At 37.3% G+C, this 17,186-nt stretch overlaps 1 protein-coding gene across 2 annotated transcripts in view; it reads right to left on the bottom strand.

The window, feature by feature from the left end:
* Positions 1-1,889: 1,889 nt before the first annotated feature.
* CDC16 (cell division cycle 16) overlaps positions 1,890-17,186 on the bottom strand; it is a 29,358-nt gene continuing 14,061 nt past the window's right edge. The window contains exons 12-18 of one of the 2 annotated variants that reach the window (XM_036454819.2): positions 15,873-15,998; positions 12,502-12,654; positions 10,980-11,043; positions 9,799-9,860; positions 8,393-8,528; positions 6,272-6,362; positions 1,890-2,434 (exon numbers count right to left, since the gene is read on the bottom strand). In XM_036454819.2, coding sequence (XP_036310712.1) covers positions 2,175-2,434; positions 6,272-6,362; positions 8,393-8,528; positions 9,799-9,860; positions 10,980-11,043; positions 12,502-12,654; positions 15,873-15,998 — 892 coding nt within the window. In that variant the 3' untranslated portion in view covers positions 1,890-2,174. The remainder of the gene's footprint in view (positions 2,435-6,271; positions 6,363-8,392; positions 8,529-9,798; positions 9,861-10,979; positions 11,044-12,501; positions 12,655-15,872; positions 15,999-17,186) is intronic. The other variant, XM_036454820.2, reaches the window with a different exon arrangement.

Here is a 17,186-nt window from a genome sequence, read left to right as displayed (position 1 = left end):
CAAAACCCTCAAAACACACTATTTGAGTCTAAATAGAGGGCAGGCTATGGTCTCTAAGTGCATCATTGCATTAAACTGTCATTCTCTGCGATGAGCTGAGACAAAGAATGGGGCCTGGCTGTCTCATTACAGTGCTCAGATTCCTCATTTATGGAAAGAGTTATTGGTGGGGAGCCTCACAAAATGAGATCTAGTATTTTTTTTTGTCTTATAGATTATATACTAGAGGTCTGGTGCCTGAAAAATGGGGTCCCTCAGCCCAGGCTGCTCACTCTCACAGTCCAAAAGCCCATGGGGAGTGGGCCTAAACCGTCAGTCATCCTTAGCGCTGCCACAGAGCATTGAAAGTCTGGCCCCTAGTGGTCAGTGTGTGCCATAATTACCGGTCGTTAGGCGTTCTGTCAATTTGCATATTAGCTTTTTATTATATAGGATTATATAGGACTAGAAGCCTGGTGCATGAAAATTCATGCACTGGAGTGAGGGTCCCTCAGCCTGGCCTGCCCACTCTCAAGGGTGGGAGGCGACCCAGTGATCAGAGGAAGGCAACAGCCCATCACACCTCTGCTGCTGTAACTGCCAGTAGTGCAAGCCTCGGCCGGCCCTGGTTACCTGAGCCTTGGGCAGCCCTTGGCAGCATGGCAGCCACCATCTGAGGCTTGCCTGTGCCTCAGGTCAGCTCTAGGTGGCTGGAGGCTCAGGAAACTGGGCACCACCATCTTTTGGCTGTGGGCGTTGCCATCTTTGAAGATAGGACAGTCAATTAGCATATTCCCTCTTTATTAGATAGGACTAGAGGCCTGGTGCATAAAATTTGTGCACTAGGTGGTGGTGTGTCCCTGAACCCAGGCTGCACCCTCTCCAATCTGGGACACCTGGGGGATGTTCAACTGCTGGTTTAGACCCAATCCTGGCAGTTGGACCTCTCTCTCACAATCCAAGACTACTGGATCCCAACTGTTTGCCTGCCTGCCTGCCTTATTGCCCCTAACCACTTCTGCCTGCAAGCCTGATCACCCCCTAACCACTCCCTGCCAGTCCAATCGACGCCTAACTGCTCCCCTGCTGGCCTGATCACCCCCAACTGCCCTCACCTTTATTATATAGGATATTTTTTCAACCTTAGCCATTGTATTTCTACATTGAGAAGATAGAAATATTTGGGATGCATTTAGGTTGAGATAAAAAGTTTTGGTGTTTAGCCCTGGCCAGGTAGTTCATCCTGATTTGCCAAGGTTGTGGGTTTGGATGAGACATGACAACCTGAAAAACCTCCCAATGACCAAATCTGAAATAATTAAAGCTACACAATAAATACTACATAGGATCATAACCTAAAATATAAAATACACTTAAATTAGTCCATACTGGTAAATGACTGAATGAGAAGAAACAAATTTTCATTACAGAAGAATTCCAAGTAATATGTGCAGATATACCCCCTTCCAAGGGGTAGAGCTTAAACCCCCTGGTCCCAGTGAGGGTCGCTTAGACTGATTAACCCAAGTCCAATCATAAGAAATACATGAAACAAACTAAAATTGAGGGGCATTCTACAAATATCTGACCAGTCCTCCTCAAAACCCTCCACGTCAGGAAAGACAACAGTTGTCTGAGATATTGACTGAGTTAAGAAGAGCTAAAGAGTCAGGACAGCTGCACAGAGTGGCCCCTGGATGGGATGCTGGCACAGAAAGAGGACATTAATGCAAAAACTGGTGAAATACGAAGAAAGTCTGGAGTTTAGTTACTAGAAATGTAAAAACGTAAAAATATTTCTTAGTTATGACAAAGGTTCCATGGTAATGTAAGATGTTAACACTGGAAAACTAGTGAAGGGTATATAGTTCTCTGTACTATCTGCAGTTTTTCTTTAAATGGAAAATCAGTCCAAAATAAAAGTTTATTGAAAAAGAAAAGAAGAAAAAAAAAGACATAGTAGATGCTTTACCTTTTTTTATTCCACTGTGTATAACTGTTCTGTAGGATCAGAAAATATCTGCTGCATACATGTGCTATGCAGTCTCTTAAGGCAGGTCTCTGTTCCTAAATGTAGACGAATAGTCTGTATTCATGTTAAGAAATGGGAAATTCTTAAGACATGACACGGACGTGAGGAACACTGACTGACCTACTCCACACTAGGACAAAACAAAATCAGGACCCATTGGGAATCACGTACTGTGGTCTGACATAGATGTCTCTAGCATCATGTCACTTTCATTCATTTCAATTTCAAAATTTTCTTCCAAAGAAGGTCTGGAATCTGGAGTTTTCCTTGAGGTTTCCAGTGGTGTAAGCCCTGTTTCTTCTGTAGTCTGTTTTTCTACTTCAAATTCCCTGAAATCCCATGGAGGTGAAATAATGTTTTTTAGTGTCTTCATTGTATGCACATCAAAGTCATAACATTTTAATTTGTCTTTAATGTCTGCTCCTAAAAAGAAAACCATAAGAAATTCCATTATTTCACTGTCATTTCCATTATTACTTAACACAGCCTTTATCATTTTAGTCAAATGTTACTTTTAAGAGTACAAGTCAAGCTCAGAAGGAAAAAAATATTTTCCTCCTTTTTTTTATTATCATGAGAGACAACTGGGAAGACTTCAAGAGGTACATGCAGTTTCAAGCTCCAGCATGGCTCAATAGCATTCCTATACCCAAAACCACTTACATAATGAAAGACTCGTAGGCAATTTTTTTCCCAGCTGATAAATAAGAACTGCCTGTTGGCGTTTTTGGCATTGGTATAGACACAAGTCTTACGCATATGAAAACCACAGTGAAAGAAAATATATTTTCCACATTTCAAAATCTTTAGAATGAAAAAAGGACTTTCAACAGATATATGAGGTTCAATCATTTCTGACATAAAAACATAACAATTTTACACAGTACAAACTAAACAGGCATTTTGATAATGACATATAAGCCTTCAAAAAATGTATTTTTATTTTGTACTATTTTGTATATTATCCTATATAATATTAATGCCTAATATGCTAAGTGTCTGGTCGTCCGTTCAATCAATCAAAGTGTAATATGCTAATAATATGCTAAGGACACTCAACTGCTTGCTATGATGTACCCTGACCACCAGGGGGGCAGACGCTCAATGCAGGAGCTGCCCCTTGGTGGTCAGTGAGCTCCTACAGGGGAGCGCCACTCAGCCAGACGCCAGGTTCATGGCCAGCGAGTGCAGCAGTGGTGGCAGGAGCCTCTCCCACATCCACGGCAGCACTAAGGATGTCTGACTGATGGCTCCTTCAGGGGAGCAGGCCTATGCCATCATTCAGACATCCCCTGAGAGCTCCTGGACAGCAAGAGGGCACAGGCTGGGCTGAGGGACTTCCTGCACTGCCGAGTGCACGATTTCGTGCACCAGGCCTCTAGTAGTTAATAATATTGTATCACATATTTGAAAGTTGCTAAGAGAGTAGATCTTAAAAATTTCAGCATAAGAAAAAAAATTATGTAACTATGTACAATGTCATGTTAACTAGATTTATTGTGGTGCTCATTTTGCAATACATACAAGTATTGTATTATTATGTTGTATAGCTGAAACTTATATGCTACATTTCACTTATACATCCGTAAGATAAAAAGTAGTATAGGACATAAATCATAGAGGAGACTTCTAAGTGTAGTGAATGGTAGACTTGGAAATCTCCTCTGTAAAATCATTACCTTTGTGAAGACCGGCAAAATATGTCTTACACAGTATTGAATCTCCAGACATCACTTAGCTGTATAGGAATTTTGTATTGAAGCCTCACAACTTGGCCAAATGAAGAAACATGCTCAGATGTGCCCCAAAGCCACAGGGCTATTGAATGGCAAAGCTGCAATTTCAACCTAGGTTCTTCAGGATGCCAGAGGTCAAGCTATTTTTCTTTCTTTTTTAACTTTAAACAATTGAGCCATAACCTACAAACCACCAAGTGTGCACAGCTGGATGAATACTCATATATGTATAAACCCACATAATCACCATGAGACCAAACAGAACACTGCTCGCTCCAAGAAAACCACCTCACGCTGCTTCAAGTGAATACTCCCCTTTCCAAGCCAAAAGTAATCACTGTTCTGATGTTTTCATCATCATTGATTAGTTTTGCTTATTACTAATCTTCATATAAATGAAATTACCGTATTTTTCGGACCATAAGACGCACCGGACCATAAGCCGCACCAGTTTTTAGAGAAGGGAAATGAAGAAAAAAGATTCTGAAACAAATAGTGTCCTAAAATATTTTATGTGCATTAAAACCCAACATCACAGTCATAAACACATGTAATCAACCCTGTAAAGTAAACAGCAGCATTTAGAACCATTTTAGAGCCGAGCAAGCACACAGGGACCACACAGAGCCGGGCAAGTAAAAAAACTTTTTTTTTAAAGTATATGTGTAGGCTATATTTGGACCATAAGATGCAGGGACTTCCCCCCCGCCCCCCCCCCCCCCCCCCACTTCTGGGGGAAAGAAAGTGCATTTTATGGTCCGAAAAATACGGTAATCAGGTTTTTTAGTTAAAATCTGTGAGATTCATCTATATTACAACACGATTCAGTAGTTAGTCCTTTTAATTTTAATTGTGCAGCATTCTTTTGTATGAGTATACCATAATTTATTTCTCCATTCTCCTATTGGTAGACAGTCAGTTATTTCCGGTTAGATGCTATTAAGAATAAAGCTAAGAACAATCTTGTGTGTGAACCTGGGCTTACTGAAGCCCTTGTTTCTGTTGGGCATATACTTGGGAACAGAACACTACATCATAAAGTCAACAGTGGCCTAATAAGTCACACCTCCTGACACCTTTGCCACTCTTGAATAACGCCCTCCCAGGTTGATGCTGCACTTAATCACATGATTCCTTTTGACAGAATGTGATAGAAGTGATTTTGTATAACTTCTGGTTTTGAAGAGGGCAGACTTTTACCTCTTGTCCTTTAGAACCCTGAGACCTCCATGCTATGTAGAACTGTGGGATAAAAGACCATGGAGGCCCAGTGGTGTCAGCTGAGGCCCCCACCTGTGTATGAAGCCATCTCAGATCATCAGCCCTGCCAAGTGCCTGCTGACCATAGATGCATAACTGAATGAGACTATCAAGAGCCAACAATCAACCCAAAGAACTTTGAAAAATAATACATTTTTATTGGAGTGATTTGTTAAGCAGAAACAGATAACAGATATAATAGAGCCTGTTTAACTTTAGTATAATAGATATGTTAAACAGTTTCATCTGTTTATAAACCTCCTGATAATAAATTACATATAAGAATTCCAGTTGCCCTGTATCTACACTAAACAAACACTAGGCACTATGAGTTTTTCTAACTTTTAGCCATTCTGGCTGATGGGGAATGTTGTCTCATTATGGTTATAATTTCATTTCCCTAGTAAGATATTAAGTATCTTCATTTATTTTGTAACTAAAAGGATATTCTCTTTGGTGAAGCTCCTGTTCAAGTATTTTGCCTGTTTTCAATTCATTTTTTATTATTTTCTTACTGATTTGTAGAATATTTTTGTTCTAGACACAAGTTCTTTGACCAGTCTATGTGTTACGAATAACTTCTCTCAGTAAATCACATGCCTTTTCACTTTCTTAATATTCATTTTTTTACTAATAGATCTTAATTGTACTGAAGCCCAATATAACATTTTTCCCTCTATGATTTTATGTTCTGTTAAAGAAATATTTGCCTACTCCAAAATCCACATCTCAAGATTTAACTTCACTGCACCATCTTTACCTTGCAAAGTTTATAAATAAATGAGTGTCCAAGTACACCAATTCCATCCAAATTTATGATTTGCTTGTTATTAAAAAATAATTTAAAGAATTATGAGCACTGTAATGTGAATGTAAACCAACTTAATATTCTACTAAAATGTAAATATGCTATATCCTGCATTATAAAATATTAAGGCCAGAGTCCTTTATTAGAAAAATGTCTCTAAGATTTTTCCATAATGCAATTAGATTAATTCTTATATATCACAGTGCTCTGCACATATTCTGTAATAGTATTTTGCATATAGCAAATACCCAACTTTAAACTCAGTGAATATTTAATGAGTCATTAATTCTCACAGCATTGTTCTAATAACAAAAAAAGGAAGTTTCTTAATATTAATGTAATTAGAATGGTGAGAAAAATAAATCTAGAATCTCACATGAAATTTTGAGAAACCTAAACAGAGATATATAACAATCTATAAAATGGAATATGACATCAATATAATTGTAATCTTACCAATATAAGCTTCAGAATCACCAATGTACATTTCAATGCAATGACCAAGCATTGTAACAGAAAATGTATCATCTCGCCTAAGACCAAGGGCCTGTCAGAAAAGATTCAGCATGGTTATTACAATATTTTCTTCTCTTATTTTAAAATATTCTTGCTAAACTGATTTCAGTATACTCGGGGAATCTCGTAGAGGGAGGTTGTTAGCTAAAACAAGAGTTGCCATGAGTTAATGACTGTTGGAAGTTGGGCTATGGGTACGTGAAGGGTCATTACACTAGTCTCTGTGACTGGTGGTCTCTCACCACTGCTGCCACCTGGACGCAGCTGTGATGAGGGTATCCTGTGACTTGGTGGCCAAGTTAATGGCACTAGACCACAAACCTTGGGAGGGGAGACACAGAAGATACCTGATTTGTAGCTGTTGCCTAAAACTTTCTGTTGATACTTTATGGCAGCATAAAATTTGCAGAGTCAATGTCTTTGGCTAACATCTGGCCAAAGAGGTGGGAAACATCTGGCCTGCAGGCCATATACAGCCTGCAAAATAATATGATCTGGCCCTGCTAAAGCATTCTTGGTGAGTTAATTAAATGTTTGACTAAATACAGCAGGATAATTTTTAAGTGGATAGTTCTATATGGCCCACGAATGATGTTTTAAATATTCAAATGGCCTTTGGCAGAAAAAAGGTCCCCTATCCCTGGAGAAGGAACCTGGGTGTGCTGGCACCAAGACACTACTTTGGGAAAACAGGGGTATCGCCCAGTATAAAAGTGATTTAGAAGAATCAGACTATGAATGTGAAGAACTGAATATCTTAACTATTTATTTCACTTATATTTTCTTTTTATGTAGGTACTTGAGTGATCCCTGAAAAAAAAATCTATATCCTAATATATCCAATAAAGCATGTTTTAAGTAAAAAACAGCTGACATGCCGAAACAGGTTTGGCTCAGTGGATAGAGCGTTGGCCCATGGACTGAAAGGTCCTAGGTTCGATTCTGGTCAAGGGCATGTACCTTGGTTGCGGGCACATCCCCAGTAGGGGTGTGCAAGAGGCAGCTAATCGATGTTTCTAGCTCTCTATTCCTCTCCCTTCCTCTCTGTAAAAAATCAATAAAATATATTTTAAAAAATAAAAATAAAAAACCGCTGACAGGAAATAATTATGTTAAAGTTTAGGTGACAGTGTTTATTTTTGTGGTCAACTTGCTTATTGATGGTATCTGAGAGTTGATGAAACACAACATATAGATTAAGGAGATATCCTTTCCTTGTAATAAATGCAAATTGTTTTGTTCACATGATAAGGAAATTAATTATAAGTCATAAATGGACTAAAAAAACCCACTAGAATTCCCAAAGGGTTTTCACTGTACAACACAAACTTCCTGCCTAGAATAATGCCCAGCTCAGAATGGACTGACAGACATCACTGGGTACTACGGTGTTTCCCCGAAAATAAGACATCCTCCGAAAATAAGACCTACTTACAGGTTTCCTTCTGAGTGAAATATAAGGCATCCCCTGAAAATAAGGCCCCCCTAAGCTAAACATGAGAAATTTGGTCCACTGATTCTGAAAGAAATGGAGTCACAAGAAATTCACCAGGAAATTCAGGAATTGGATGGTTATGATGATGTTCCAGAAGATGATGACATGATTGTCATTGAATAAATGAGTAAATTCTTGATACTGTAGGGTTCACAGTTTGTCTGGTTTGTGTTGACAACTACCGTACTATCGTACCGTATAAAGGTAATAAATTTCCTTTATTTTCATTTAACAATAAATGTGTACCGTATTCTTTTTCATGGAAAAATAAGATATCTCCTGAAAATAAGACCTAGCGCATCTTTGGAAGCAAAAATTAATATAAGACACTGTCTTATTTTCGGGGAAACAGGGTATATCTCACTGCACACATAAGACAAGTCTCACATTTATTTCTAATTTAAATATTGCACAACATACTTTTCTCTGCAAAGAATAAAATACAAAGTCACCTAAAGAATTTTAAAATGGCAAAGTAACAAAATATTGCCTAGAAAAGATCTTTTTTTTTTTTTTTAAAGTGGTAAATGTTAACCAGATTTAAAATTAGGTACAAACAGACATACGGTATGGAAATAGTCCACAGCATTTTCAAAGTTGCCCATCAGACTGTGGATATATCCTATGGCAGAATAGGTGGAAGCATTTTGCGGAATTAACACCAATGCCTGACGGTGATAATCCAATGCCTCAGCGTACTTTCTGTGAGAGAAAAAGAGAGAGGGGGTCCGGAGGGGAGAAAATGGGAAGAAAGAGAGAAAACAATTAGTGGGTACAGTAAGAGTAGTAAATTTTAAGTCTAAGATGAGAATACCTATTAAAAACACAAGAAACACTTTCTCCTTCACCAGAGTAACAGTCTAGACTAGGGGTGTCGAACTCAATCAGAGAAGGGGCCAAAATCTAAAATCCAGCCTAAATCGCGGGCTGAATGGTTTACTGAACAGTCATAAACTGTCATTGTGATGGAAACGCAGCTGAGTGCAGTGATGACAGCGCGGTGCGGGCCACATTGCAAGGCCTGGCGGGACGGATTTGGCCCGCGGGCCTTGTGTTTGACACATGTGGTCTAGACTGTTAACTGATAACAGTACTTCACATCCACTTTTGTGTCTTAACATCTCCTTGACATGTACTTTCCTGCCTGCTTGCTCAGTCAGCTGAGGGTACTCCTGCAGGGGTACCACTGCAGGGGTACCACATTCCTCCGGATGCTTAGGAGACTGGAGCCAGCACATAACCTTTGACCCTTGGGCCTGTGCCCTGTCACACAGCAAGGCCTCTTTATGTGAATCAAACCTACTCCACCAGAGGTGAGGAAAGACACCTCAAGAGGTTTGCTTTAGGGTCAAAAGGAGTTACTTGGAAGAGCATTTTCAAAAGTTCTCTGGAATACTTTCCCTGTAAAATCTTTTCTGAAAAAAAGTTTTTGTGCTCAATAAAGTTTGGGAAATGTTGCAGCTCATAATGCATAGTAAAGACTCCAAAAAAATCCTGAAATAGAAAAACCCATTAAGTTTTGAGTAACCTAGAGTCTACCAAACTCATTTAACCAAAGAATCTATTTTTTCAACTGCCATCTGTTTCTCACACCACAAAACTGTAATCAAGTAGGAAACAGTGACTTGGAATATAGACATAGCTTTATACTATCCTAATTCTAAATTAATTCTGAACATTAAAATTTATTTAATCTAAGAAAATAAGTGATAATAATTATTGATATATTGCTAACGATTATAAAATTACTAAAAAATATATATTACTATAAATTAGTGATAACAAAAACAACTATTTGATACTTGTTATATTTGAGCAGCCACGTATAAGAAAGATGGAGTATCTCTTAAAATATTTGAGCAGCCACGTATAAGAAAGATGGAGTATCTCCTAAAATAAAAATATGGAAAAGGCTACACAAAATTAAGTGCACTTTTAGTCACAAGAATATTTCTGAAAAAACTTCACTTACTTAAGTTTTCTGCAGACATGCCCCAAGTTGTTCAACAAAGGTTCCCACTTGTCAACAGTTACCTGAAACACAGCAACATCAAACCCATGACTTACAGACATCACTTTTCAGCCTGACCTGTTTGCGCTGCATTATTTTACACATTATGCGAGTTGGACTCTCCTGGTGCTTGCACAGCACTAAGCAGAAGTATTTGCTATTTTTTCCATCTTTCTTTACTATTAATGAGACTTCCCGAGGACATAATTATTTTACTTATATATTTATTTATCTCTCTATCTGGTGTTGCTCAGTTGTTAGAGCATCATTCCATGCACCAAGAGGTCGCCAGTTTGATTCCTGATCAGTGCACAAGCCCAGGTTGTGGATTCGGTCCCAAGGGCACTGTATCTGTCTCACCAAAGAGAAACTATGAGCAAAGATGTGGACTGTGGGCAAGTACGCCCAAACAGAAACAGAATGTAACTGGCAGATGGAAACAGAAGAGAATAAAACCAAATAGGTACAAGTAAAAAGATCCAGGAACCTGAGAGTAGCAACATGCAAATTCCTTACCTACAAAAGTTTACAATATCTAAAACTATTATTATCTTAAAATAATATAGTATACACACATCCATGCAAGATGGAAGGTTAATTAATAAGTGCAAATTCATGGGGTCCATCTTTCATACAACAGAACCTAGAAAATTTTTCAAATAGTTAACAGTCTAAATATATGTTAAGTACAAGGTAAGGAAAAACCATAATAGGTCTGAATTTGAATGACACTTAGCCCTACTTCAGTGGGATCAACTGCTATCTTTAACTATTAATCGAAGATGAGGCTCCTTTGGGGTACTAAGGACACATTATGTTACATGCTGCAGTACCCACCAGTTCCAGTAATCATCACACATTTCTTGTACAAAGTAATTATCAAATATATTGTGATTACTCCCACATATCAAAACTAGAGCACACAGCCAACACCTGCCCTCTCTCAATTAGAAACAAATTCACTTTGTACCATGTGGTATAACAGTTGATTGCCTGACAATTGTTATGATAAATATTAGGTTATTATATGGTAAGTATTAGGTTACTTTTTTCTAGACAAGACAGATTGTCTATATTATTTTCCTCATTCAATAGTAAACATACTTACGAATGTGTTTATTTACAGATATGACATAAAATACCTCATTCCCAATTGCTTTAATTTTTTCCAAAGCATCAAGAAACCATTTTTCTGCTGTTTTCCATCTAAAATAGAAGGAAAAAAGATTATAGATTATTCGAAGTTAATGGTCCATAAATCTCCTTTATGGACTCTTAGCAAACAATAAACATTTAAGAAAAATTTGAATCTCTTTTTAGTAATATAAAAATGAAATGAGGTAAACCTCCATAAAAAGTACATTAAACGTACTATTTGTAATAGTAATTATAACAGATGATTAACTTATGGCATTGATATCACTGGAGTTCAAGATGCTAGGAGATAGTCAATTCTCATTATTCTCTGTGTTCTCTAGTCACTGTGCACACTGCGTTAGTGCAGTCAGAACTGCTGCTCCCAATGGAAATACAAGGCGTAGGTTCCCAAACCTCTATTCACATTTTCCACCAAATGTTCAACCTATAACCTGTTTTATATATGCTTGTGTTTAGTGATGCCTAATTGAACATATGTTGTTGCTTCATTAACACTGAACTGAAGGCACTGTAACTTATGCCTTAACAGAGTTTATCTAACTAATGTATTGTCTGCAACTCACAATACAGCCTTCCTGTGCTTAGGAACACTAGGCAGATTTTGGCACTACACTGGGGGATCATTTTAAACAGTGAAATTACCAACAAAAAGCACAAAAGCATGTCACAAAATTGAATGTAAAAAAGAACATTTGTTTACAGTAGGAGTGGAAATAAGAAGGCAAAACATTTGTTTGATCTTAGCTGGGAACATGCACATGTGCACACAATGTGAAAGCACCTTCATTGACTCTGGTGTTAAAATGAGTTGACTGTATATTAAAATATTATTATACATTATTTTAAAATCTGCAAACTTTCTTTTATAAATACTAGACAATCCAATTTTTAGAATTCACACATGCCACAACAAACCATTACAGTAGTACTAATTTACTGTTTTAAATTCATGTATAATTTAACGCAAAGGGCTATAGATATTTTTCTCTTTGAGAATGACATTGAATTACTTATTCTATAAATATTCAAGGCTACAGTTAATGCCTCAATTGACCAGAAAACTCTAATTAGCTTAATTTTTGGATTAACAGGAAGCTAAACAGAAAACATTTTCATTTCAAAATTATAGAAAATGTTTCTCAAATGCATGACTCCAACTCCTAATCAACAAGGAGATAGATTACTGAGGAATCTGCAATGCCCAGACCAGACCATTCAGCAGGGCTCGAGTGAGTTGACAGTGACAACTGTCCAATCTTAGAACGTAGGAGCTTGTAACAGCCCACATCAAAGGGGACCAAACCGGAGGAGTTTTAGCATTTTTAAAGAAATCCAAGATAACACTTCCTACTTTTTTTTTTTTAACTGTAAACCCCCTTCTCCTAAAGAATACATTTTTAAAAATCTACCGAAGAGTGTCACTTTGAGCAGTTAAACTCTAGTGACTGAGGTTCTTTTATACTAATAAAAAGGAAACAGAAGAGCTTTTGGCCTTTCAATACTTACTCTCCATTTTGAAATGCAACCACGCCAACTTCATGCATAACAAAAGGATCTTCTGGTGCAATGCTTAGAGCCTGGCCAAAGAATCTTTCAGCCAATTTTGAGTTATTGGTTAATCCATATTCTAATCCAATATAGAGCATTGGCAAATGACACCTAAAAATATTAAAAATTTTCATATATTCAACACCAAAAACAATAATTCAGTAGAAATTAATGTACTGACTTCAAAACCTGTCTGCAAAATAAAGGCAAAAATAGAGCATTTACTTTTTTCTAAAACTTTGTTTACTAATATTTAAAAAATATCAAGTGGACTTTTAGACTAATCAGCTGCCACTCTGGAACCTTTCAGCAACTTAACCTTTATATTTCATTATTCTACAGTAAACTCCAGAAATCCCCAAAGCAGAAAAACAGGTCTATGCTGATTGTTTTCCTACATTATGCTAATGTCATGGCCCTATTCTAGACTGTCCTCCTGGTTCTCCTTTATGGACTCAGTACCATGTGTCCTTCATGACTGTGTTAAAAATTCTGTTTCCCTTCATGAAGCTGCTTCTGACTTTCTAACTTACATCAGTTATTATCAGTTCCACTTCAAAGAGTTCTGAATTATGTCATGTCTAGTCCATTTTCATATCCTCTGATATAGTTTTAGGTACAAAGTACAGTGATTACATTAAAGCAAGCAAAACATAATTTTTCTTTGCAGGTGGATCTAAGAATGTCAATAATACTGACTGAATGGTTGGTATGTGCTTTGGTTCAAATCTAGAATCATGATTCAAGACAATGTTCTAAAGAAGGTCGAGGAAGAATGTTTTAAAAGTTTTTACCTGAAAGAAGTATTTCTAAAATGGCAGAATACAATCTACTTCTCCATGAAAGCAACAAGAGCATTGCCAAAAATGATCAAAATGAACTTTTCAGAACTTTGGAAGCTAACCAAAGGCTTACAACAATGTGAGGAGTGTTTATTCTAGAGATACAGCTGAGTCTCAGCAAGAAAAACAGATTTTAAGGTGTTGTAACTGGTCCCCCTCCTATCTCCCTTTTCTCAGCTCCACACTAGCCTAGAAAATCAGCAGCCTTGCAGCCACTGGAGGAGAATGAGCTTGGAGATCCTGAGATGTGCCGCAGAGAATTGTCAGTAATTGACCCATCTGGCAGCTCCCTGGAAAACCTACTTTCATAGTTTGATTCTTTGATCTGACTCATAGCCAATTCAATGAGATAAGCTCTCTTCCCAGGGCAGTTGTCAAAAACAATCAGTAACTGTTTAATATTAACCTGAGGCAGCCATACCAGTTGAGGCAAACAAGAGGCTGGCCAAAAATTTAAAAGGAAATCAGGGAATGAGATTATCTGTAAGGGAACACACAGAGATATATGTGTGATTTATAGCCTGCCAGTCAGAAGTACCATTGGACTGGGACTTGTGATTGGCACCTGAAGTGGGGAGGGACAGTCTTGTAGGACTAAGCCCTTAATCTGTGAGGTCTGCACTAACTCTGGATAGTCAGTATGAGAAATGAATTGACTTGGAGGTGATCCAGTTGGTGTCTGGAGAATCAGAGAATTGGTTGTTAGTGTTGGAAAGCACCCTAGTTGTTATTAATCCAAACAAGATTATATGAAAATGTTACTTATAGTCCCCAAGATAACCACATACACAGAAAAGTTCCTCAAAATTATAAGAAAACAGGATATTAAAATGGTACATTACAAAATATCTAACACAAATCATGAAGGACATTTTAAAATATTTTCACAATTTCATTTACCAAAAAACACAGGGCATATTAAGAGAATGCAACCCTATTCTGATAGGGAAGTAAAACAAAGTGATGCTTATCTTGAGAAGCTGATTTGAAAATTTAATTAAAAATTGCCTAGATTGGGAAACATTAAAAGTACTAATCACATCATTAGTTATCACTGGTTTTTATTCTTAGCTAGCAACTAACAACTCATAATAACTATTCTGGGTTTTAGATAACCTAGAATAGGAAAAAAAATACATAAATAGCAGACCCTATTATGTGCATATGAGAAACAACCCAATAAATTATTTATCCTCCCAAAATTAATCTGTTAAGACCAAACAACCCAATGTGACTGTATTGGTTGAATAAGATCATCAGATCATAATGCCTTTATAAAATGAAGAGACACCAAACCTCTCTCTCCACTATGTGAAGACATAGTGAGAAGGCAGCCATCTACAAGTCAGGAAGAGAACACTTATCAGCATCTGGACATTATTCTTTCCAGTCTTCAGAACTGAGAGAAAATGAATTTCTGTTGTTTTAGTCACCCAGTCTGTGATATTTTGTTATGGTAGCCTAAGGAAACTAGTAGATAGGGAACTATCTCCTTTACAATGTTTTCATGGATGAATAGATTTAAAAGTCATATATCAAATTTAATATAACTAAAAAAACCCACACACCTGAGGATCATAAATAATTTTGATGCAAACTGGTTACCAAAAGGAGTCTGATAATCTGAAAAGGTCAATCAATCCTAAACAAGATGAAATTCAAAACAAATAAATATGTGATCCTGCTCCTGAATACAAGCAAACAAATAAAAGTAGCTAACTTTTATCAGGGTTCTTTCTACATGGTAGACACTGTCCTAAAACTTTAACTGGTATTATTTCAATTACTCCTCAATGTAAGCCTAAGAGTGAGTATTGCTGTTACTATTTTTCAAGAGGGTAAATAACTTGCCAAGATCACCAAGCAGAGTGATTCCAGCCCACCACCTCTCCACAGAGATGGAGACAGAAAACAGCGAACACAGAAAGAACACTGCAAGGTGTGACTAATTTTGAGTCCAAAAAAAGCCAACTGGAGTAAATAGCAATACTTTACTCTCCAAAGTATCATACTCTTAGGGTACACTTACATTAACTTATCTATTATATTAGTGACCCTAATCTCATGTAAAGCAAAATATATTTAATGTCAAGTTCAAGCTAGAACATTGGCAAATATAGTCCTATACTACCATTAAGCCACATCAAATACCTTTTGGACATAAACAGGATATAAGTAATTTTGCTTATGAATACTTTCGTTTTCGAATGAGCATGTAAAAGAGAGTTTCCTTCCTCATTTATTCCCTTACCCTAATTTCATAGTTCCCTTTTGTTCTGGTTAAGATAAAACTGCTAGGCAAAAATCACTACACCAGCTTCTTCCTCCCTCAATTTCCATAGTTATTATATAATCACAAGCCAGTAGCTACATGCAAGTAAGATATTTTCTTTAGTTTACAAAATGACAGTGATAATAATAATATAAATTTCATTTTGTTAGCAAAAAAATTCATTCATGCAGTTTGATCAGTTTTCTCTGCCATACCCTTTCATCAGCTGTGCTGCTGTGAAGTAAGCAGCCATTGCTTGGTCATGTTCACTCTCAACTGCAAATGAATGTCCATATGCTATCCACGCAGGCCCATAGGTCTTCTCAAGTGTCGTAGCTTTACTAAAATAAGAAACTTCATACAATTAATATAATATTTATTCTTAAATTGTTAATTTTATGTAAGCTGATGGTTTTAAGGACATTCAAATTAAATAAATGGGTTGTCAATGCATGAAACACTAATGTAATATTTGTATCAATTTACTTGAAACTAGAGCCTGATGAATGAGATTCGTGCATTGGGGGAGAAGGGGATAAGAGAGGATAGAGGGGAAAAGGTGTCCCTCAGCCCAGCTAGTGCCCTCTCACAGTCCAGTCTGGAATGTCCAACTGACAGCTTAGGCCCACTCCCAGACATCCTTAATGGAGGTGGGAGAGGCTTGCCACTGTACTCGCCAGCCCTGAGTCCAGCTTCTGGGATTCTGGCTGAGCCACACTCCCTTTATGCTGAGCATCTGCTCCCTGGTGGTTGGCGCACAACACAGTGACTGGTCGTTCTGCTGTCTGGTAGATTTGCATATTACCCTTTTATTATATAGGATAAAAGAATACTTACTGGTAGAAGTAAAATTTTAAGAAATTTTAGGAGAGGTCCGCACTTTTTAGGTACTATAGTTGAACTCATTAGCATTCTGTATAGAATTTATAAATATTACTTAATCCAGGAGCTTCACTTCACAACCAAGTAGGTAAATGGTGGTAGCAGCAACCATTTAGGGCCTGTTTTGTGCCAGGCAATATGATAGATGCCTTGTATGAGTCATCTAATCCTAATAACTTGCAAGATAAATTATTATTTATGATTTATTTATTTATTTATTTATTTTTGGTGTTTTTTTTTTTTTAATATATTTTATTGACTTTGTACAGAGAGGAAGGGAGAGAGATAGAGAGTTAGAGACATCAATGAGTCATCGATCAGCTGCCTCTTGCACACCCCCTACTGGGGATGTGCCCGCAACCAATGTACATGCCCTTGCCCAGAATCGAACCCGGGACCTTTCAGTCCCCAAGCCGACGCTCTATTCATTGAGCCAAACCAGTTTCGGCTATTATTTATATTTTAAAGATAAGTATACTGAGGCCGGAAGACTGATATCCTACAGAAGGTGCTATGAGATTCACCGTGGTTCCAAGAACTGGACTAGATATAGTCAGTCCAGTTGGACTTAAATGGTCAGTCTTCAATCAGTGGCCCATTGGTGACCCAAAACAGGACATAAAGCAAAAATTATAAGACATGGAAAA

Source organism: Pipistrellus kuhlii, unplaced genomic scaffold, assembly GCF_014108245.1.
Source record: "Pipistrellus kuhlii isolate mPipKuh1 unplaced genomic scaffold, mPipKuh1.p scaffold_m20_p_3, whole genome shotgun sequence".
Taxonomy (NCBI): domain Eukaryota; kingdom Metazoa; phylum Chordata; class Mammalia; order Chiroptera; family Vespertilionidae; genus Pipistrellus; species Pipistrellus kuhlii.
This window is presented reverse-complemented; position numbering and strand designations above follow the sequence as displayed.